Below are 23,418 nucleotides of genomic sequence, written 5' to 3'. Positions count from 1 at the left end.
TGCAATGAGAAGCTATTTTGGGGTTAGAGAAAAGGACAGTGTTTGGCCTGATTGCAGTCAATTGTTGTATAGCATGCTAATGAAAAAGAGGGTTAATCTGTTCAGTTTGGGGGGGGGGGTCTGCCTTTTTAAAGATTCATTGTAATTACGCGTTCTAATTTGGCACTGTCTTTCATCACGTGTGCAGTACTTTTGTGAGTGATGAGGTCTGTGGCAGTAAGATGTATGCTAGTAAGTGGCAGAAGAGTTTTCAGAAAAATAGTCTCTGGAAAGAAAATGACCATCTACTGCTCACTTACACATACCTGCATTCATGGGCAGAAGGAATTTAGCCGAGTATCCTCTCAATGCATGCGCAAACTTGGGGGGCCTACCAGCTTTGGCAACTGGCTCTGTCCCATCACTGCAGAAAGCTGGCTCCTATCCCCAGCTCACCAACGTGGTAATGGCTGTATCCAGCTTTTACAACCTCCTGCTTGGAGCTCCATGTCTTAAAAGTAAATGGTGCCTATCCCATGACAATAGGACTGTACATTTTAACCACCTAAATCTAAAATCAGAGCCTCTGCTCTCCTATGTTCCTTCTCCATTGACCAGATTTGTTTTCCAGAATCCCCTCAGACTTAAAATTTTAACTCCACACTCACCCACTTATGCATCTGTGGCAAATAAAAAGTTCTAACAACTTTCTGAATTTAATTCTGTCTTCTCTGAATACACTGTTTGTTTGCAGTTCCTTGAGCGAAGGCACAGGCACTACAACTAAATAGTAAATTTGCCTACAATGGTGATCAAATGACATTCCTTGAAGAAATTTATTCTTCCACATTTCTGCTAGGATTACTCTGCTCTCAGAAATCCCTGGGAAAATAGACAAATCAATACAAAATTAGGATATTCATGCTTTCAAGTTGTCTGACATGAATATTCAAAGCAAAATTTGTCACTGCTGCAAAGAGCTGTACTAAGCTAATTTTGGGGAGGTGAAAGGTTGTAACTATCAAACAGAACTTATAAAAAAAATCATCAAGCATAGCTTGATCCAAAATCCTAATCTGTCCCACAAAGTGTCAAAGACGCATGCTTTGCTAAACTAGCAATATCAGAAAGGCATTTAATCTCTGAGGGAGAGAGGGGGTTTGGATGTAAGTAACTATAAGCACTTCAGAATAGGAGTACATTCTTACTCCGTATGAATTCTAGAGCACCTGAAATCAGCCATTAAACAATAAACAGTTCTGAGGTTTAATGGAGACAGGATCTACAAATAGCCCATTCAAAGTTGAGATGACAAAGCAGGCTGAAATGAGGCTAGCTTCTGTGGGCTCTAAGAAGCAGTGTAGTATATCCTGACCTGCTACAGAGGGAAGCATCAAGCTTTCACAAAGGAAATAAAAAGAAAGATCTTGACCTTGTTACTGCAAAAAAAAAAAAAAAAAAAAAGTATGTTGAAGAGCTTCCAGAGGGCAAGGAGACTGGTCCTGTGCTAGCTGAGTATGTAAGTGCTGGTGTAAAACAATCCCCAAACTCTCCCAAAACTCCAGCATTTAAGAAGGAAAACAGGGGGGTGGTATTCTAGAATCTTGACTTCAGATTTGTCATTTGTTCCCAGGATCAGCTCTTTCATAAAGTTCAGTTGTTATAATCCATAAATCAGTCAATCAACACAAAGGTGATTTTTGGAAGTGCTTTAATAAGAGAAAAACACAAAGCTACTCAAACAGAGGAATCAAGAATCTTAAAATCCTGAGAAACTTATCAAACTGCATTCAGTGCTTACTTTTATTGTGTATTATTAGTGTAAAGCAGCAGAGAGATTCACAGTTCACTAGGAGATGTAAACTCTATGGAACTTGCCATTAATATCCTGCTTTCTGTTTTTATTTTGAAAAAGGAGTTCTCAATAATATTTCAGATTGTAGTGTTCCTATATAACAAATGTTGTGGGAACACCCCCACTCATGGATAGAACATTCGTTTGATATAATTCCAATAGCAAAAGTGAAAGATAACCCATTCATAAAATAAAGCATAGCCTGATGAAGACAGCCCTTCTATTTCATAAACCACTATGAATAGGAAGCACAATCACCTATGAGGACAGTGTGGTTACTCTGACATACATTTAAGTGCTCCACTGAAGTAAACAATATCTGTAGATTACAAAAGTACTCTACATGTTACTAAGATCACAAATACAAAATTCCATAAATTCTCCATATCCAATGCCATGTCTCTCAAATACACTTGCATTGTTGAGGCATACTTTAATATTGCATAGTTCTACACAGATAAGGTACTACTACTTGCATTGATGTTGCAAATGGCTACATCACTCTTAAATGGGTACTGCTACCAGTAAATCCCATAAAAATAGGTAGACTTAATAAAGATCTTTAAATGTCTTAATATGAATATAACAGTTTTCTTGCCTAGCATTTCATTTATAAGTACTACACATAATTTGTGAGCTTGCAAGGGCTCTTTTACATCATTACCAACTTTACAGCTGAGCTGTAATTGTTAATTGTAACATGTCCTGAAAACACTGGAACACAGTTCTACATAGCACTTCCGCATCAGTCTCTGGACATGATTTCCAGGAAGAACAGGTGACAACAATCCTATCAATATAGAAAACAATAAAATTATCACTCTTAACTGTCATGGTCTAGAACAAGTTGCACTAATTGTCCTGAAATGTCATATTATCGACACACATTCTGAAGCCAAAACTGTCATATAAACATAGCGGTCAAAGGAGTTAGGCATCCAGACCCCCAGTGCCTTCAGTAAGCAATAATGCTGACAGATCCTGAAAACAGTAATTTTTTCGACTTCAATACTCACTTCTATATGCATATTTAGTTGCATCGCTCTTCTGCTTTGAAAATACTGTGAATTACACTTCTTCTCTGCAACTAGTGTAAGGTTTGAAGTACTTTTTTCTATTAACCCAATGAAGGTAAACCTAGACCTAGACCTATTTATCTATACAGAGTGATAGGTCAAAGTAGGAATGATTTGTAGTCTCAGACTGAATACAAGCTGCACAAAATTCATATTTAGTTTTAAAAACAAGTCATATAAATTACACCTAAATCACAAAATAGCAAGTAATCTCAATATATTATAAATATAATCAAGTAGTTTATTACATCTGATGAACAAGCAATAATTTTCGTCCATAAGACTAAAAAGACAAAATTGGTTCTTTTCAGATTCTACCATTTTATAAAAAGTGAATCCAGATGTTTCAGCTTCTCCTTACTCAGAGGTCTGCTTTGAGTCACTGCCAAGAGAGATGGACGGTGCGTTCCCCCATACTCTATAACCATCTGTCAATTACTACTTTTTAAAAACATACTTGCATGTGTTCCTTTAATGGTCTCTAAAAGTAAAGCTTATTTTAAAATAAGCTAACTTTTTCTATTCCTCCTTCTTTCATCTTCCTCGCTCTTTTCTTTCTGCTCACTGTCTGTACCTCGGTACTCACCTCACTGCCACTGTTTGTCCTTCCACCCTCCCACACACTCCTTCCCAGAATGTTAATGCCTCTATTCTCGTTTCTCATCTACCTCACTTCACAACCCTTTCTGACACTTCAACCTTGTTTCTTCTGTCTTTTCCTTCCCTCATTCTAGCCGTCCTTCTCCTTGTGATACTGACAGAGCTAAACCCAAAATGAAATTGTATTCTTACCTGTCATTTCTGATTGAATAAAAAAAGCCATAGCCATGATGCACCATAGGAAGTGCAGATCCATTAAAACTAGTGTAGCCAGTCAGACTAGTTGAAAGAACGAAATTCCCACCTCCTCCACTGTAAATTAACAATAAATAAAAGCAATGTTTTTAAGGCTAGCTTAAAACAAAGTGACCTTTACAAAAAAGTTATTTTGTTCTGCAGATCACGGAATCAGCACACTTAATGCCAATTTAACAAAATCTTCAGTATCAAGGAATTCCTCACAAGACAAGACTACCAATTACCTAGTTGCAAACGCAGTATCCACAAAAAGTTCTGGCACTGGGAGTCCTTGCTCCTGTGCTATGAGTAGGAGACCCAGAAGATGACGATCAAATCCTGTCAAAGAAATGCAAATACTGCATCATTAAGAGCACCGTTTCCTGATTTTCTGCTTTTCCTGGGCTGGATAGCTGGAAGCTCAAAGAGCAAGTCAAGGACAGATAGATGACTGAGCCGTGCAGAAAAATCCAACAAGATTCAGGCTGCAGTACACAAAAACACTTCCCAAATGTTTGATCTAAGGCCTTCATCACATTCAGCTTGCAACACTTAGCTCAAACGCAAATGAGCCAAGTAACACAAACCCAAAACAGTTGCTGTGGAAAACAAAAACTAAGAAAACTTCCATTTCAGTCAAAGAGGCACACAGTGAAACTGAATCATTGTCAGCAATTACTTAGAAAGGATGAACAGCACGCTTTCAAGGCCACAGTCGCCTACATAACTCAGCAAGAAGGACAGAGAGAGCATGAAGGTTCATCAGGTGATCATTTTTGTTACTTCTCCTTTGTTGAACAGCTTAACGTGCTAATACAGGAGGGACAGAATCCCACCCAATTCTCTCCTCCACCTTAAGAGACTTCATGTCTCGCTTTCCAGTCAAGTATACTATCTGGCCAGAGAATACTCTGGAATAATGTTTAGTAGAACAGAAAAAGTGAATGAATACTCAAAGTGAATTTGTCTTTGGGGCACATGGAAGGGTGCAAAGACTAGGATTTGGTTCTTCTCCCAAAAATTACTTAAATATAAACTATTAAGGGGTAGTTTTTCCTTGGGTTAACAGCAAGGAGACAGAGAAAGGTATCTGCATGTGGCAATATTCCCTTTTCACTCACTAGGAGAACAATTATTTTTGAATATAAAATACCTTTTCCATTTTCACACTCTTTCCTCATTTTATTGTGCTTTGCAAATGCCTTAAGCATCAGTTGTTGCCGTTGATAAGCCTGTGTAAAGTAAGAGGAGACAAGTAAAAATAAAAAACAAAATCTAGGTGAATATCACATCAGGAAACACATCAGTAAGTTTTCCCCTTTCACAGATTCTAGCAATTCCAGTATTCTTAACTTCACACTCTCTCCCAAACAAGCTGAAACAATAAAGTGTCCACTATGAACTACGGAAATCAAAATCAACAATTTACCACAATATCACTTATTTAAAAACACATTAGCTTTTTAGCAGGTGCAGCTGCATGTAAGTGATTATCAATTTTCATGCCAAAAAAAGAAAAAAACAAACTGTGAAGAGGTTGCACTTCTGTCATGCTTTTTCTTTCTTTTTTACTCTAATTAAAACATACGGAGATGCCAGCTGCATTCCCAACTTCTCTCTACTGATAGAAACATTATTTCCATGCCAGCAGTTCTGCCTACCATAATGGTTTTTCTATTTTAAACTGAAATTTACATGTTAAAAACGGAGAGAATAGAAAACAAATGCAGCTTTTAGTAACAGATGCTTTGGGAAACATCTCTGCACAACCAAGATCCTAAGACTTGTAAGATGTTAGATCTCAGTAGCTCTTTTCCTACTTAAGAAGCAACTTTTTTCATAGTATGAAAGACTGCAGCAGACAGTGTGCAACCTGGCCAGTAACTGCTGGATTTGGATAAAAATCAAGATAGTGGGCTCACCTGGGGAAAAAGGAAAAGCTGAGACAAAAGAATGTATTTTTTGCAAAGTACCTAGCAGTATCTAGCAGAGCTTTTGTACAGTTTTCACTTGGCAAGAAAGGCATGAAATCCTTTGCCAGGCAAAGTCCAGGAGCGTAGCGGCTGGGAGGAGAAAAGGTCACTGGTTCAGCTGTTCAGAGACACGCTGGAATACATCCCTATTGCCAACAGGGCACGAGCAGAGTTCAACCCTGCTCTCAGACTCACCAATTAGGTTAACATTTCCCCATTTCGCTTAAAATAAAACAACAACGTAACAGCCCCACAGCAGAAGACATCGATTTACATGCCTCAGAAAGTAGCTGGGTGGGAACCAATGCAAATATAGCTTAAGATATGAAACCAAAAGGTGAATAGAATAGAAGATAAAAGCAAGTCAACACATTACAGCTCATCTCAGTCACAAAGACCAGAGCCAGCCTTCAGGCAACCCAACATTTGAAATTTTTTGCACTGGAAATAGATCAACTCCTGTTAATGAGATAACAGTAAAATGAATTATAAGCAGAGGAAATGACAGGCCTTCTAAATGCATTATGGTTAAAGCATATTTACACTGGCAGAAGGATCCAGCATGGATTTGCACCACTCCACTGCTTCCACAGTGCATGATCTTATGGTCTCTGTGCGGCCATGATAGAAACGCCTGGTCATGGCAGTTTCATAGCAGCAGCCCGGACTAAGAAGAAAAATTAGGGAAGAGTATCTCATTATCTCAACAAAACTCTTTGCTCTCTCTCTCTCTAAAGGAAAAAGTTCTGTGAAGTTTCCTACACATTAAGCCCAATTATACGTATCAGTAAGCCACTAATTTTCTTAAAATTTTGTATCTAAAAAGAAGCTGCAAGCTTTTGAGACAAATGACTGAAAAAGCACCAGTACTGTAATCATGTCTTGAAAAGGCTGCACTGTCACGGTTATTTTTTTGCAGATTACAGATCCACCAGTTTCTAGTGTAAATAAGCAGAAACAATGCAAGCTTCAATTTCATTATGTACTTCCAACAACAACAACAGAAACTATCTACATCATCCAACAATTCAAAAAGTGATGAGATACGCTTGAAATAAAAGCATTGGGAAATACCGCTTATGTTTGAAAAGACAAAAGTTCAGATCCTTATCTGTTGCATAACACAATCTATGTAGCTGCTCCGGAGGGTCCCTAGCCTTAGGGAAGTCTACCATTTAATATGTACTTTACATGTCACATAAAAGGGATTTTAAAACAGGCTTTACAGGCTATTTTAGGCAGACAATTAATTTATTCCAGTGTTCTGTGAACTGTGAGAGCTCGTGACCTTTCTTCTGACGAGACTAGCACCCTTAGTGACTAAGCATCATGCTCATATAACGAAACCTTTTTTTCCTGAAGCAAGCAATACTCGCCAGGTCAGTAACAACTCACAGAAGCCACAATCCGTGCTAGCCAGAGAAGAGAAATTTGAGAGCACCATCATCAGGAAGAACGCTGCCTTTTACTGAGAATACAAACCAAAATGACATACCCAAAACAGAGCCAGGCATTTGGATGGTCACTATCTATTATTATCACTCTATTATTCTGCCCCAAACTTCACATCCTATGGTGCTCAAGAAAAAGTGAGAGAGTGAGGTTTGTGAGGCTTTTTACAGGCTTGGAAGACTAACTATTTTGCTGGTGGCTGTAACTGAGCAACTGTTTGGCATTAAAGAATCCTGATCAACTGCGAGTCAGGAATTTACTCAATTATTTACATTCTACTGCTTTAATACATGCTTTCACGGATTGTTTTCTGCCCCCCATTCCACAATATGTGCACGCATAATCCCCATGGGCAGAAGGGCACACTTTTCCTGAATCCTAGGGCACAAGCCCCATAGATTTCAGTGGCACAAAGTAAGGCCCCACCCAATTTTTACAGTAAAGAAACACTACTTCTTCACTCTCATATAACCTCAGCAAACTATGCGGTGGCATTGCAGGGCCTTCTGTATCTCCAGATCCATCCCATTTGTCAAGAATCTAATTTTTTCATTCCTACCCTGAGCAATGCACTCTTCTTACCGGCCATGACATTTGTAATAAGCCAGCTGGAGGGCAAGCTGCACAAATGTATCGGGGTGAAGTTTCTTCTTCCTAATCAATGCTTTTCCAAAGGACGTGAAGGCATAATTCACTAGTTGCAGGTCAGATACCTGTCAAACCACAGCAGGCGTAACTACAGAGGAAGTCAAGAACTGCAAAAATCACAACTCCATTTAAATGAATAAAACACACTCAGCTTCAAAAAGAAAAAAACTGAAACAATGGAACAAATTTATCATGGGTGTAAGTCCCCTGGTTCAAATCAAAAATCACTAGTACACATTCCTCCCTGTTCTCTGGCATTGAGAAAGGCCAGATAAAAACATGCAAATAGAATGAAAATTTCAGTGACAACTAAAAAGAGAAGCAGCAACAAAGTCCACCTTTTTGTAATATGATTCCTTAGCACGTCCAATTTCATTTATAATTTTTTGGTCCACTGTGAATACAAGTTCCTCTGGCCATGGAATATCCCTTACTTTATCTGATCCCTGGGAGGAGGAGGGAGACAGAAAGAAAGAAAGAAAGAAAGAAAACAGAAAACGTTATACATAAGGATGGACACATTAACCACCACATTTGAAAGCTTAGAGAACACATACCTTCCACCTTCCCTCATTTTCAATAATCTTGCCTTCGGCATAAGATAACATGGTAATTAAAGCCATGGCATCCAAAGGGGAATGCTGGAATCACACAAGACAAGACATCACATTTTTTATATAACTGGAAGTGGATCAAATTGCTTTTTTCTGCCTACCCTACTCTTTCTCCTATAGCATTACTGCACTGTGTTGGACTTGTTTTTCTAGTTCTTCTACAATACAGGTAGAACTACTGTAAGTCCACCTACTGTTTTGACTGCTCTGCAGCCAGATAGGGAAACACAAAACAGCACCGCTGCGGAGAAGCAGGCTTCGGGCAGGATGTTGGATCCTGGCCATTCGAGAAGGGTTTTCCGAGACTGAAAACACAGCTCGGCAAACAGGTATGTAATACAAAGAATTAATTTTAATACGCCTTGTGCAATGTATTTCCTCTCTTCGGAACTCCCTCATTAAATACTTTCAGAAATAAGATTATGATTTCACAACTCATGTTCTTAATTCAGGTATGGTATAATAACAAACACTGTAAAAGCAGACTGCTTTTGGAAGTTTGCCAGACAAGGTACCTGGTAAACAAGCCTGTGCTAAAAAGGAATGCATTAAACGCACTAGAAATATTACTCTGAAAGTTTACAGTAAAGAAGCACTTAAAGAAGCACTTGAAAGGTCTATAAGGGGAAAAAAAATTTAACTTACATCACAGAACGCACTACAGGTTCCATTGGAAAAGAATATGCTATTGTAGGATTTATCTCCCCAGCGTATAGTGGGATCACCTGTTAGCCCCAGCCTCGTAACCTAAAGAAAAAGTTACATACCGTGGGTAGAGTAGACTGCCAACACTCTGTCAGTGAAAACAAGCCTATACTAAGATGGTGAGGCTGGTCTGAGAGAGAAGACATCTGTAATCAGCTGAAGACAAAACATGATTATAAGCCTCATGTTTTAAATTAAAAGAGTAGTAAAAAGTTGGTGACTATATTTCTGAAGACCCTGGAGCATGGAGGGCTATCAGATTACGTAGGTAGATTTCATCCATTCTCACTTCCAATAGTCTAACAATTAGAACTACTTGAATATACCTGTGAATCAACAAGAAATACTATCTGCACACTTATCTGCCTCATTTTCTCTGTTCTAGAGCAGCAAGAGGAGCTATTTTACCACAGAAAGAGTATGCACATTTGCAGAAGAAATTCTTATATTACAACCATCCAGGTAAGAATTATCAAAAATCCTTAGCTACCTCAGAGTAGTCTTCAGGAGTTGCATGGGGACTAGAATCATCCAGGCAGACCACAAACAAACTTCTCTGAATTTTTTCCAGAAGAGTCAAATTTTTTGGATCAAGATCAATTAAATATTCACGCATCTGTATGGCATAAAAAGAGAGATCTAAGTGAAATGCCCTATTTCCAGCAATTACAACACTTTTCTGAAAAATCAACTGCTGAATTATTCCAACCTCTGCCCATTTCGTCCTTTCCTCACTTGTTAAGGCTGCCAGTCCTGGTCCGTCTGGTTCACTATGGCATTTTTTCTGGATATATGTAAGTTGCCTGTAAATTAAAAAAAAAAAAAATAGGGAGATGAGATCACGATCGCTTTTTTTTTTTTAATCTAAGTTTGAAATTTTGTTCTACATTCACAGGCTAATGAGAAGTTTTAGTAAGTTCCATCAGCTCCTGCAGAACCTAAGGGCAGCTGAAGGCCTGCTCCGTTTTCAGTCAAGAATGATTAGTTCAAATTGCAGCTTCCAGCCCAGTACAAACCGACATGTAAACAATTATGACCCTAAAGTATTCTTTATGCATTTAACCCAGTTTCAAACCAGATTAAGACTTCAACAGCACAGCTCAAATTTTCCTTAGCAGCAGACATTTGCAATTCTGCAGCTTTTCTAGCAACTACCTAGATATGAGGGCAAAACTTCAACTCAAAAAAAAAAACCCTGAAATGTACAACAGAACAGTAGTTAAAAGAGTTTATTCTAAATCGAGAGACTGAATGACACAAGAATACTTCTGTTGCTAACTTTTCCTTGCGTTCACACTTTAAAGAGCTGTTAACAGAGTGGATTTTTAGTTTGCAAATCAAATCCTGCACATAGAGTTCTGGATTCCTTTTCCCTTTGTTGTGAAAGACATTCCACAAATTATAGACCTTTAAGAATGCAGACACTAGTCTTGCTTGTTCTGTGTTGTGGCACTCTCGCTCATTAAACTTCATCACTGATCATTACTTAAACAGTTGTCAAAAATATAAGACACTCACGATGAGGTTATCAAAGACAAACAACTGTCCCCCCTATAGATAATAAAGAGCTTTAGGTTTGGGGTATTACTGAGTTAATACATTTTCACAGTTTTTTGTCTGCATTCTGTTTGTTTATTTCTTTGTCACTTGCTTGATCTAACATGTACCACGACAGAAATTAGGACTATAGATTGAAATACGAAATAAGTTGTGCAAGCCTTAAAATACCAGACTTCCCAGAAAAGTGATTTTTGAGGTGCTCTAACTATAGTTTTTCCTTCCCTAAGGAAATTAGTCACCCTGTTAATTTTAACAGACATATTTTTTGTTAATTACAGACAAAAGTCCTCTGTCGCGCTCCAAAAGCGACACTTTCACAAACACAGTAAATTCTTCGTCTAGAAGACGAAACATGTAACCCCTCTCCAGGAAGTAGACGTGTAGAGGTTCTGAACTGATCTGAAGACACTTTACGCTGGAACTGCCTCTGTATAAGTGATATCAGACTCTGGCCAACAGCACAGAAAAGCTTGTGGCTGCAACTGTATTGCCTATTTGAAAAACTGGCACATCCGCATACAATTGTGATTTACTGGGAGACAAGAGAGGTGGCAGAGAAAAGCTGCAAACATCGCTAGTTGCACTAGCAGTACTGAAATTTACCATCTAAAGGGGCAAATTCTTTCTCTCTGCTCCTTGGCAGCATTTCAGGAGTATGAAAGAGGACAAACAAGGCTGGTTATCCCTGGTATGGCACAAAAACAGGAAATGAGAGTGAAATGCTGCTGCACTGCTCTGTAGCTAGTAGAGAGTACTGTCAGTCACTGTATACTAGCATTTCTGTCTCTGCTGCACTCACCAACAGGAAATGCAGCCCTCTAATCCTGTCAACAGTGACCACACCTGTACTAGGTTTGAAATGTAGTCAAAAGGGTAGCAGTGCTTTTTCTTTGACAATGATCAAGTAGCAATGAGAATTATCAATATGGATTAGTCTTGAAAGGAATGATGTTACTTATAATCCTGATAGGTCCATGCCAAAAAACTTCACACACAAATCACACTCCCTATCGAAACATCTTCATTTTTGCATGACGTTCTAGGGTATATAACAAAAGCACAAGATTGTCAGCTTTCAAAACAAAAATATGCCATTCACTGATTCAGAATTTACTGAAATCTGAACCTTCAGCTACAGGGGATACAATTTTGGGGGGTGAGGGGAACAGAGAAAAAGAGACCCTCTTTGGTATGTAGCTCAAAAACAACAGCTTAGTTGAAACAGGATAGTCTGAAAACCTGAAAATCTCTGGAGAAGTCAGTATATTGCCTTCATGTACAGCGTCAAAGGCGAACACTCGGCCTCGACACAGGACTATTAAGTGAGACGGGCATTCACCTTCAGTCTCTGAAATGAAGAAAAAACAAAACAAAACAAAATATAAGAACCCAACACTGACGATAAAGTGAGTGACAGATACAGGAAAAAGATCACTCAGTGAGACCTGTAGACCCATTTTTGTTCAACATGAAACAGACTTTATAGAGTTAAAAACAGGAACCGAGACCAAAAGAATAACTTTCACAGACCAACTGCATGATTTTAGAGCAGTTTTGAAATTTTTTTTTAAAACTGTCAGGAAAAAAATCTACGGAAGTACATAGCTTTCACTGTTATTAACTACTTCAAGTCATGGTTATAACCTAGTAGTCAGTTATTTGTGCATCTTGTAGGCAGGAACATTCTGCAAAAACAAGTGTTAGTTTCTGAAAGCTGACCAGATTAAGATCATTGCACATTTTTTTTTAAGTAAATATGAATATAATGCAATAAGCATGTCACTGAGACACTGCTCGACTCAGTTGCCCATACAAAAACACGCAGTGCCATGTGACATGCATTTAAGTATCTAAAGCATCTGCTAACCCCCCGGTATAATACAGGACCTATGAAACCTGTGCCCTTCTGAACTCCAGGAAACCTAAAGGAGTCTCAAATGGCACTTATATGTGAGAAACTGAACTGAATCCTTCAGTTCTCACCGTGTTTATGCAGCCAGTTGCAGATATGCAGCTCAAGAACTCAGACAGAAAAACAAGTCAATGGGACTTAATCAGCACACGCAAATCTGTAAAAAGGGAGCGCTGACACACAAATTTGGCCCCTATACAGAAATACAGGTGATGCTGGCCCACACTAGCCACCATCTTGCTTTACCAAATCCACCCATATATAAAGGTAACACTTAAAGAGTAGGAAAAGGTTCTAAGAAAAAACAGATGTTAAAACCCCAGGAAACATGGTTACATTCTTCTCAAATTAAGCTCCTGTGCTATGTGTAGTCTAGCCCAGACCTTTGTCTTGGGAAAAAGGAGAAATGCATGCTGCTTTATTCACAAGCATTCCATTGAATGTATCTCCACAAAAACTTTAATCTTAGACATAAGGTACCTACTTTCCAAATCAGACAATACAAATCTAGACATGTCTGATTTAAGGACAGGGGGAAATCTATTATTTCATGTGAGCTTCATTTTCACAGATCAAGAAGTTATATTCTAACATAAAAAAAACCATAAAGGATGATGATGAATTAGCATACGTTAGGCAGCATCTTCCTAACTTTATCTGTCTAAAGCAAGGAGCAGAATTAAGCATGGAAATTATGATACCTAGAATTAAGTGTCTGACCCACTCAAAACACTTAATGAAATCTAGGAAGCTCTTCATCTGTTTCCATTAAAGCGTGTGCTGCAGGATGAACTAACAGTTCTCTGAGGCACTGATCAGGCTCTATTGCTTTCATTTTAGTGGGATATTCGACATCAAGCCAACATTAGCTGTCAACTTTTAGCTGTCTCGCTCCACAGTTCGAATCCTACTTTATGTGTTCAGACTATGCTAACCCTCTCTATAGCCAAAGAATAGAAAGAGATCCCTCTCCAGCAGGCAATTCCTTCTGCCTATTTTAGATACCTGCATATCTGGATGACCTGAATCATTCTCTGGAGGTATTCATATCTCTCCACCAATCACAGAGAGAACCAAGACAACTAATTGAACTAAATATTTAATCTGGAGGCAGACAATCTACATGGAAATAAATTTCACCTGCTGCATATGACATGTGAAAAGCGATGAAGTAAGATCCTTTAACAAACATCTTAGAATATTTTAAAGCAGAAAAGGGATATGAATGACTTGTATCTCCATAGGATCACAGCTGCTTAATGCTTTGCTTGATAAGTGTAATCATAACAGGATGTTTGGAGTTTTGACCATCTGGATGTTTATTCTATACTCTGGTATTTAAACTGACTCCATTGTAACCTTAAGTTAAAAAAAACTGAAACTTGCCTGCAACCCTCTATCTTCTCATCATGCTCTGTTGTATAGAAGTTTCTTTAAATAACTTATATCGACCAAAGCAATCCCTCTTTCTGCTAGAAGTCCAGAGTTTTGCAGGAATTCACATCTCCCCTGATTCACTAGAGGAATGCTCCTGAAGACCTCTGGATGAATCAGACTATGCGTATGATTTTAGTCAGCTGATTACTAATATTACAAGATTTGTTAGTGGAGGATGAATAAGATCATTACACCTTTTCTCTAGTTCTTGACCCTGTAGCCCAGAGAACTGTTCTGGGAGAGAAAGAGAATCACTGTGGAATACTTTCAAAACCGAAAAGGGAAGTACGTGACCAAGCCATGAAATGGCACGACGACAGAAAATAAGTAGGAAGCATCCCATCAAACTATATGGGAGCATATTCCACAAAAATCACTGTGAGAAGAAAGATGCAACTACAAATGAGGCTGAAATTCTGTCCATTTTATACGTGGAATTCACCCACATCTGTAACACACCGCATTTGTCTTTTTCCAATTCTTAATGCTAGCGCACTTGCTACGGGCATCAGGCTGGTAACATACTATTTGAAGTAAAGTCTTCTTTTAACATTAACTAAATACTAAACATTACACCAAGAAGGGCATTAGTAGGTTAGATTTATTATTTGATTCCCTACATAAGCATTCAAAAACCAGTATCCGACCCAATGCTTCAGAAAGCAAATATTTTATGATTGTAATGACCGTTCCGTTAGCCCCCTAATGGAAAATCATTTGCTTGTATTAACCCACAATTTGCATTTGTTTACCAGTTTTAAAATAATTGCAGATTGAGTCTCTGGTAACTCCAGGAATCTTGCAAGTGCAAAAGAGCATTCGGAATTGGTTCATGTCCAAAATAGCATTCCCAGATCTCTCTGTTGCCACCTTCTCTCTATAGTAAACAAAATACAAAAAAATTAACTAAGTACAACACGCAATAGCTATGCAAGTCAATCAAGGTAAGACAAGCCCATCCTCTATTGCAAAGAATTTATGCCAACGAACACAAACATATTTTCATGACTCAAGTACACGCAGACCATTAAGAAGAAATAATTGATTCTAAACACTGAAGTCTTACGCTCTTAATAGATTCCAGTATTTCAGGGTGTGCCATATATAAACACATGCTCTCTCTATCTGAGTGCCTTCTTTGGCTGGCCAGTAGTTTTCAATAAAGGGGCCAGGGCCTCCAATGTTACAGTATATTTGCGTTGATATGCGAAGATCAAGATAAGCCACATTCAGCCACCAGTCCTCCAGCTGAAAATGAAAAAGGTTTACCATCAGAGTATGTTTTAGGCATAACTAATATTTCGAATAGTAGCTCCTATATAACAGAAGGCAGGACAGCGGTTCAAAAGCTAGTTGCTGAGGGCAATGGCGCATCTAGCCCTTCTCTTTTCAAGTCGCCAAAACAAAACTCAATACTGTTTAAGGCTATTAAAGTGTAAATTTCTACAAAGCGTTCTTCCCTGATACTCACCATCTGCTTAACCACCTATAGATGTCAGTTGTGGCTGCTGTGAATACCAGAGGGACCATTTCATAAAAAATGGAAGGAGAGCAGATCTGTGTGAGTGAGAATCTGGGACAAGGAGTTCATAATTTGTTTTTTTCTATCATGATTTGAAAATCCCTGCTGTGTGCCATGTTAAGATTTACAGAGCTCTCATAAATTCCATTTGATAACAGTCCCCCTTGTATGCCTTTCTCTTCTGAGAGACAGTTTTACAATGCTAATACGTAGATTCATCAGGAAAGGAAAAAAAAAGAACTCAAAATTGCTTTTTTTTTTTTTTTGCAGGGGAGGAGGTGATAGAGGAGACAAGAGAAAGCATTTCAACAGCCACCCAGTTAGTCACTCACATTTGAGAATCACTTTTATGAGAAGAATGTTCATGTTTGCAGGCCGAGTGGCAGATATAATGAAGATTCTAAGACTGAGGATTATATCTAAACGCCTCACAGAATTCGATCCTGAAAAACCAACTTTCCACTTTTTCTCCAAACAGATGCTAATATCTTCTATCCTAGTGAAGCAGATGCAGCAACATATATATCCAACTGATAAATAAGTTAAATTATGATTTCTTAAGTTTGTAAATACATACCCAATTCCTTCTTGTTTTAGCTCTTTCCAGTAATTTCTGATGCAACTCTTTTCCAATCCCATTTTCAAATTTTTTAACTATATCCTCAGTTCTTTGATATTCTTCTTGATTTAGAAATGGCTTCACTGTAAAAAGGAAATGTTTTTAAAGACAACTGCATACTGAGATTTATCCTAAGATTCAGATATTCACAGATAGAGGAGGGGATGAAAGCACCTCTTTAAAAGCTGTAAATAAATCACAGCATGCTCTAATAGGGACACACATTTTTAAACAAACACAAATGTCAGTAAATTAAATCAGTTGCTGAAAATCTTAAATATCTAATAGATAATTAAATCCAGTATATTTAAGATTGTAGCTGGAGATACTGCCAAAGAACTCATACTAACTTCCAAACAGAGTTCACATACTTTGAGCCATACGTTTCTGTCACCTTACTGCACCAACTATAAGCCACTTGCTTACATTTTCAAGGCCCTTCACAGTCTACAAGCACTTCGGCCATCAATTCTCATTCACTATCCCAATGTTAATGCCTACCTTTGACTGACACTGATGGCAGTTACTACTATCCCATTTTTATATTTTAAAATACCTTTGGATTTCTCTCAGAACACCTGCCACATGGGCTACAGTTCTCTGTAAAAACAGGTAAAATTACTCCTCATTTTCATCCAAAACGCTCCTTAAAACCTTTTTACCACGACATCTATGGTCAGTAACAGTAAGAGGCAATGCTGATCGTCAGTTTGCATACCGACACATCTAATTGTTTCCTTATACTCACTTTGCATATAATGCAAGGTGTTTTCTTTATACCTAGGTTACGAAGTCATAGGCGCATGGCATGGTGTTCTTTTCTTCTGCTTGTTCAACTCCTTCACAACAAGGACTGATTCATTGTTGAGGCTGCCCGGCACTATTACCAGTTGTTTTCTTGTCTGTGCTGCTACAGTGTTAACCCTGAGTGATCTACTTATAGCTGTTAAACAACACGGAAGGGTACTGGTTCAATTTTTACTAATTGTGTATCTGTATCATCTCTAATACAGCTTCCAGGAGTAACAAAAGCCGTTTCAGCTGGGCAGGATCTGAAATACTCACCTACCCTGGTAGAATTAAAACCTGACTTCCTTACAACTATGTCTTACTGCTGTCACGACCACTTGCCTGCAACTCCTTTTTCTTCTTCACAGAATTGCAGAATGGTTGAGGTTCGAAGGGACCTCTGGAGATTGTCTAGTCTAAGCCCCCTGCGCAAAGCAGGGTTAACTAGAGCAGGTTGTCCAGGATTGTCTCCAGTTGGGGAATATCTCCAAGGGTGGAGACTACACAGCCTCTCTGGGGGCAGCCTGTTACAGTGCTTGACCAGCTGCACAGTAAAGAAGTTTTTTTACTATGTTTAAATGGAACTTCCTGTATTCCAATTTGGGCCCATTGCTTCTTGTCCTGTCACTGAGCACCACTCAGAAAAGTCTGGCTCCATCTTCTTTACTCCAGCCCATCCGGTATTTAAACACGTAGGTAAGATTCCCTGGAGCCTCCTCTCCTCCAGGCTGAACAGGTCGAGCTCTCTCAGCCTCTCTTTGTATGACAGATGCTCCAGTCCCTTAATCATCTCTGTGGCCCTTTGCTGGACTCGCTCCAGTAGCGCCATGTCTCTCTTGTACCGGGGAGACCAGAACTGGACACAGTACTCCAGGTGTGGTCTCACCAGCACTGAGTAGAGGGGAAGAATCACCTCCCTCGACCTGCTACTAATGCTCTTCTAAATGCAGCCCAGGATACCCTTGGCCTTCTTGGCCACCAGGACAAATGGCTGACTCATGGGCAACTTGTTGCCCACTAGGACCCCAGGAGCTCTTCCGAAAAGCTGCTTTCCAGCCAGCTGGCCCCCAGCCTGTACTGGTACATGGGCTTATTCCCAGGATGCAGGACTTGGCACTTCCCTCTGTTGAACTTCATGAGGTTCTCATCCGTCCGTTTCTCCAGCCTGCTGAGGTCCCTCCGAATGGCAGCACAACTCTCCAGGGTATCAAGCACTCCTCCCAGTTTTGGGTCAACTGCAAACTTGCTGAGGGTGCACTCTGCCCCATCATTCAGGTCACTAATGAAGATGTTAAACAGTATTGGCCCCAGCGTTGGCCCCTGGGGGACACCATTAGTGTCTGGTCTCCAGCTGGACTTTGTGCCACTAATCACAATCCTTTGAGCTTGGCGGTTCAGCCAGTTTTCAATCCACCTCACCCTAGATCCTTTTATCTAGCCGACATTTCACCTGTTTGTCTATGACGATGCTACGGGAGATGGAAGATTCAGTCGAAAGCCTTGATAAAATCAAGATAACATCCACTGCTCTCTTGTCACCCACTGAGCCAGTCATTCTCATCACAGAAAGCTGTCAGGTTGGTCAAACAGGATTTCCCCTTCGTAAATCCATGCTGACTACTCCCAGTCGCCTGCTTGTCCTTAATATGTTTGGAAACAGCTTCCAGGATTACTTTCTCTATCACCTTCCCAGGGAGTGAGGTTAAGTTGACTGGCCTGCAGTTCCCCATAATCTTCTTCTTGCCCTTCTTGAAGAGAGCAGTGATGTTTGCTTTCTTCTAGTCCTCAGGAACCTCCTCAATCGCCACAACCTTTCAAAGACTATCAAGAGTGGCCTTGCAATGACATCAGGTAGCTCTCTCCTGGTGCGCCCCATCAGGTCCCACGGACTTGCAAATGCCCAGTTTGTTTAGATGTTCCCTAACCTGATCCTCCTCCACCAAGGGGAAGTCTTTCTTGTCCCTTCTCAAAATAATTCAAATTTTATCCCAATCATAAGAGGAATTTCAGTATTTTGCAGTATTTTTTTCAATGAGAAAAGCAAAAATCCATTTTCAGCTACATCCCAACTTTCCTATGCTACTACACAACAGTCTAATGCAAATTTGAATGACATTTTTCCTCTTCTACAGGAGAAACAGAGAGAGAGAAAGGGCCAGATTCTATATACAAACGCCTTTTTAAACGGATTCTGAGAGCCTTAAGCAACAAGTCAGAATACCCCCTTTCAGTGCATCTGTTTAAAATTCATTATGGTCTCCATAAATTCCATCACAACACTACCATGAGTGGAAAGGTACCAGAGTTTCATCTACAGCCCAGCTGGACAGGATCAGCTAAGCACATTCAGGCATTACCTAGCATATCTAGACCTTCTCTACATGCAGCTTGAATTGCACTAACTTCAGTTCTGAACATAGACGCAGAAAGAAATGATAGAGATAGAGCCATCCACCTACACTGTAACAGCTTAGCAGTTATAGCTTTCACTTAGGATACGGAAAACCTGGAGTCCAGACCCTTCCCACCCTGAGCGCAGTCCAACAGACAGGGTGCCGGGAGGGTGACCTTACTACCACACAATGTAAAAGAGAGCCATCATCCTCTTTTATTCAGGTTACACAGTCACTACACAGCAATATGCACATATCTACAAAAAAAGAGAAAATAATCAAAATTACTGGATTTTGGTCCCTGTTCAAGGGGTCACCAACATAGACTGGAACTCACGATGGTGAGAAGAGGCTGAGAATCGAGTCTGTTCAGTTTAAGAAGAGACTGCAAAGGGAAGATCCTGCTGCAGTCTATAACCACCAAATGGAATAGTATAGAGAAGATAAAGCTCTACTCTTCTCCGAGATGCACAGGAATAGGAGAACAGACAATGAACTCGAGACAGATCTAAGGAAAAAAAAATATATATATTTTTTAAATCATGAGGGTGGTCAAACACCTGAAGAGGTTGCCCAGAGACAGAGTTTGTGGATGGATTCCACAATCCCATTCAAAACCCAGCTGGGCAAGGCCTGAGCAACCTCCTCTAACTGGACATGCTTTGAGCAGGAAGCTGGTAAAGATGACCTCTGGAGGTCCCTTTCGACCTATGCAATTCTATGACTACGTGCCCATTTTCCACTTGAAATCTATTTGATGAGATGCAGAGACAGCACCAGGAGGAAGGAGTAGAACTCAGTCCCTCTCTCATTAGACTTCAGTGCAACTTCTGTCTTGTCACTTTCTCTAGGCCCACAGATCCTGTTTTCCTTTCTGCACAGGAGCTCAGCTCCATCTGTGAACAAGGAGTACGCTGTGCAAGACAGCCTTACCTGTATAGCTGGGGTACCTTCTGAAAGTGGGAGCTTTGGTTTTTCACACTCTCAGGCTGAGGGGTCCAAGATTCCAAGTCTCAGCCTCTGGGGTGAGCTGAAAGGCTACATGCTGTGGCTACTTCTACCTCCTCTGCTCAACGCCTCCACTCAAAACAAGGTTAGAAATTTTGATTCCAAAGCAGAGGCAGCTGTGAAGCGCTAAATATGGCACATTTCAAAACTCACTCTGTCCAGCTTGTACAGTCGACTGGCTTTAAATAGGTAAGTATATCCTTATAACTTTATCAGCAGGCAAAATGACTCACATTAAGTGCCCAGGTCCTCCTCCAACCAACAGAGGACAGGCAAAGAATGATTCAGAGTGTTTCTGCAGGGTCGTTTGGGGGCTCTGAATCATTCTTCAGAAGCATCTCCCTTCCTTCACCCACCCCCATGGACAGAACAGATGAAGAGCTTAAGCTTTCAGAATGACCTTGCTAGCTCCCAGGGTCGTGCATTGCAGAACGTGGCTTTAGGGGAAGTGTACAAGGAAAGACTGTGGTAGAACAACAAGCATTAGACTAACTTTCCTCCAGCTCCTACTGAGACTTGAGAGGGCCACAAGGAAAACAGAAGTTATAGAATGGCTAATGTACATAGCATAGTAAGAAGGAAATAACTTCAGCATGAAAACAAAATGCAACTGAGGAGAGATCTATGAAAACACAGATAAGAATCAGACAAAGAGAGCAAGCAAACACTCAGTCGGTTTTCATTACTCCAGGAAAAAGTTATTTATTAACTTAGAGAGCCCAGCTGGATTTACAAAATTGAGTTCTAAACGGCAATTCTGTTATTGCCTGCTTTCTGCTATCACAGCACATGTAATTCCGGTTACCTGTGTCATAACAAAAAGAAAGAAATTGTGCTGATGCACACCACACAATGTTCCTTCTCTAAAGCCACCATTTCAACATTCACCATCAAAACACGATGACATAACTGAACAAAGAGCATTCTCCTATCACTGTTACCGTCCATCAGGCAATTTCTAATGCACTCAATTAGAACAGAAGGGAATTCAAAGGGAATTTAGGGACTGGTATTTCAGCAAGGGGAATTTATGGTGTAATATTTGTTTCTGCTAAGGACAGAATGCCACGTTTTAGTCTGTTGACACTTCTGTCTTATGGGTAAGATAGTAAGACAAAGCAGACATTTCAGAGAAAAGCTCAGTGTCTCTGAGTTCTGAAAACGATTAAAGAAACATACAAAAAAAAAAAATCTCCGGACGATACTGTGCAACACAACTTTGTCCTCCCTGGTTTATCAAGGTCTGACAGGATAACAAAGAACCAACCAATCAGCTCTACTTCATAAACAAAGCTAGACACATCTGCATTGATGCTGCTTACAAAACTTCTCTCTTCTGCTATTTTGTTTAGACAGCTAACACTTCAAGGCAGGAATCTTGCCAAGTGAGACGATCCAAAAACGCACACCACTGCCTTTCCTTATGGCTATATAATTACTAGTATTCATGAAAAAAAAAAAAAAGAAAATTCATTTAAGTATGAAAAAAGATCTTGAAATCCCCTTTTTACACAAAGATCCCGGGCAAACACAGTCATAAACAAGCAAAGAAGTCATCAGGCAAAACAAGATTTGTTGGGCAGTAGTTTTTATTGGATCAGCTGCAAAAAGATAAGCCCTCAGCGGGACGGTAAATACCCATAAAACAACCTTCACACATACCTGATTTCCTTTCATGCTGAAGAGAGACAAGTAAGGACAAGATGGGAACTTGTACTCAGGTTGCACTGGCACTTATTAGTTTCCTGTTCCGGACCTTAAAAAGAACTTTTGTGCCCTAACCTGCCTGGATTTTGGTTTTTTAAACTACAGCAGCTGATAAAACCTGTGCCTACAGATACCACTGCACATGCTACGCTACTAGTACAACAGCAAGTCATTACCTGCTTCGAGGTATTTCTTTAAAGATTCATCAAGGGGAGGCACTGGCAGCGAAGGCAGCAAGTTCTGGTACTGAAACGTGCGCTCTTCCGAGGATTCAAGCACCTGCTTATCCATGATGCGGATCTGCAGCACAACGTTAACAACAACAGCCTGTTACGAAGCCCAATTCAGAGAATTAGTGTGGCATCTCCCCTTTCAGTTCTATTCACGGGGTAAAAAGAACACGCATCGCGGAAGCGCACCTACTGACAAAGCCAGAGCCGCGGATTTCTGGGCAGAACTCTCCGGCTGCGAGAGGACACGCAGAACAGCGCGGTTACGCGGCGACGAACAAAGCTCCAGCGCAGTTTCCCGACGGCGGAGCAGCCAGCCGCCCCCGCCCCGCCCGGCAGGGCGCGGCCGGGCACAGGCGAGCCGCCGGGCGAGCGGCCGCCATCACGGCTGGCCGGCGCCCGCGGCCGAGGGGCAGCTCTGCCGGCCACCCCAACCCCCCCCCCCCCCCGCCCCGGCCGGGGCCTCCGCGGGCGAGGCAGGGCGGCGCACGGCTGGGCACCGCGCCGGTGTTCACAGCGGCTCGGGGCAGCAGCGCCGGAGAGGCCCAGCCGGTCGGGGGCCGGCGCACACAGCCGCCTCCTGCCCGCGCAGCAATCCGCCGCCCAGCGCCCCCGCCAGCGCGGCCCGGCTGCCCGAGGACGGAGGCCAAGGGGGCTCGGCCGCGTCCCCCCGCGGCGCGCCGCTCACCTCGCCCTAGCCAAGGCCCAGGCTCAGCTGGCTCCCGCCGCCTCCGTCTGCCCGCCCGCCCGCCGCCTGCCTGGCCTCGCCCCTGCCCCGCTTCGGGCCCGGAAGGCGGGCGGGGCGGGGCGGCCCGGCGCAGGCTGCGCGGCCCACTGCCCGGGCCGGCGGGGGGACGGCGGGGCCCAGGGGAGCAGGGAAGAAGGCGACATCAAGTGATTCTGGGGGGGCGAGTCAGGGTCAAAGCAGTGTGTGTGCTGGGGGCGGGCGGCAGCTGAGCAGCGACGCCCGTGAGACAGGCCGAGTCACTGCCCCGAGGGTCTCGGCGGGGGCTTGGGGGAAGGAGGGAGCAGGGAGAGCCCGCCTGTGCGCTCGGCAGGGCCAGAGCCCGTGGCCAGGGTGGGGTAAATAAAAGGACAAGGG

General features: G+C 41.3%; 1 protein-coding gene across 5 annotated transcripts; it reads right to left on the bottom strand.

Annotated features, from left to right (window-relative positions):
- Nucleotides 1–1,673: 1,673 nt before the first annotated feature.
- CROT (carnitine O-octanoyltransferase) lies at nt 1,674–23,134 on the bottom strand. Of its 5 annotated transcripts, none has more exons than XM_068934701.1 (17): nt 23,005–23,134; nt 22,263–22,386; nt 16,148–16,272; nt 15,115–15,296; nt 14,801–14,925; nt 11,939–12,047; nt 9,849–9,942; nt 9,630–9,755; nt 9,080–9,181; nt 8,378–8,461; nt 8,159–8,266; nt 7,755–7,885; nt 6,264–6,387; nt 4,901–4,979; nt 3,993–4,086; nt 3,703–3,822; nt 1,674–2,624 (listed from the first exon to the last, which is right to left on the bottom strand). In XM_068934701.1, the coding sequence occupies exons 2-17, from the start codon at nt 22,375–22,377 to the stop codon at nt 2,504–2,506; spliced, it is 1,839 nt and encodes a 612-aa protein (XP_068790802.1). In that variant the 5' UTR covers nt 22,378–22,386; nt 23,005–23,134; the 3' UTR covers nt 1,674–2,503. The 5 variants fall into 5 exon arrangements, with proteins under 5 accessions (XP_068790802.1, XP_068790804.1, XP_068790806.1 ...); XM_068934703.1 differs by having other exon boundaries at nt 22,263–22,413; nt 23,005–23,088; XM_068934705.1 differs by lacking the exon at nt 23,005–23,134 and adding an exon at nt 22,506–22,730 and having other exon boundaries at nt 22,263–22,413.
- Nucleotides 23,135–23,418: the final 284 nt, after the last annotated feature.

The sequence above is a fragment of the Struthio camelus genome, chromosome 2 (genome assembly GCF_040807025.1).
Source record: "Struthio camelus isolate bStrCam1 chromosome 2, bStrCam1.hap1, whole genome shotgun sequence".
In the NCBI taxonomy this organism is placed as follows: domain Eukaryota; kingdom Metazoa; phylum Chordata; class Aves; order Struthioniformes; family Struthionidae; genus Struthio; species Struthio camelus.
The sequence above is the reverse complement of the archived record's forward strand: the minus strand, read 5'-3'. Positions and strand labels throughout refer to the sequence as shown.

Excerpts from the sequence above, each read along its gene's own strand:
- CROT (XM_068934701.1), bottom strand. The coding sequence starts at position 22,377 with ATGGATAAGCAGGTGCTTGAATCCTCGGAAGAGCGCACGTTTCAGTAC. Across the intron at positions 9,943-11,938 it reads ACTTCTCCAGAGATTTTCAG|GCAACTTACATATATCCAGA; the intron begins GTTTTCAGACTA and ends TTTAATTTACAG. Across the intron at positions 4,087-4,900 it reads AGAGTGTGAAAATGGAAAAG|GATTTGATCGTCATCTTCTG; the intron begins GTATTTTATATT and ends TTTCTTTGACAG.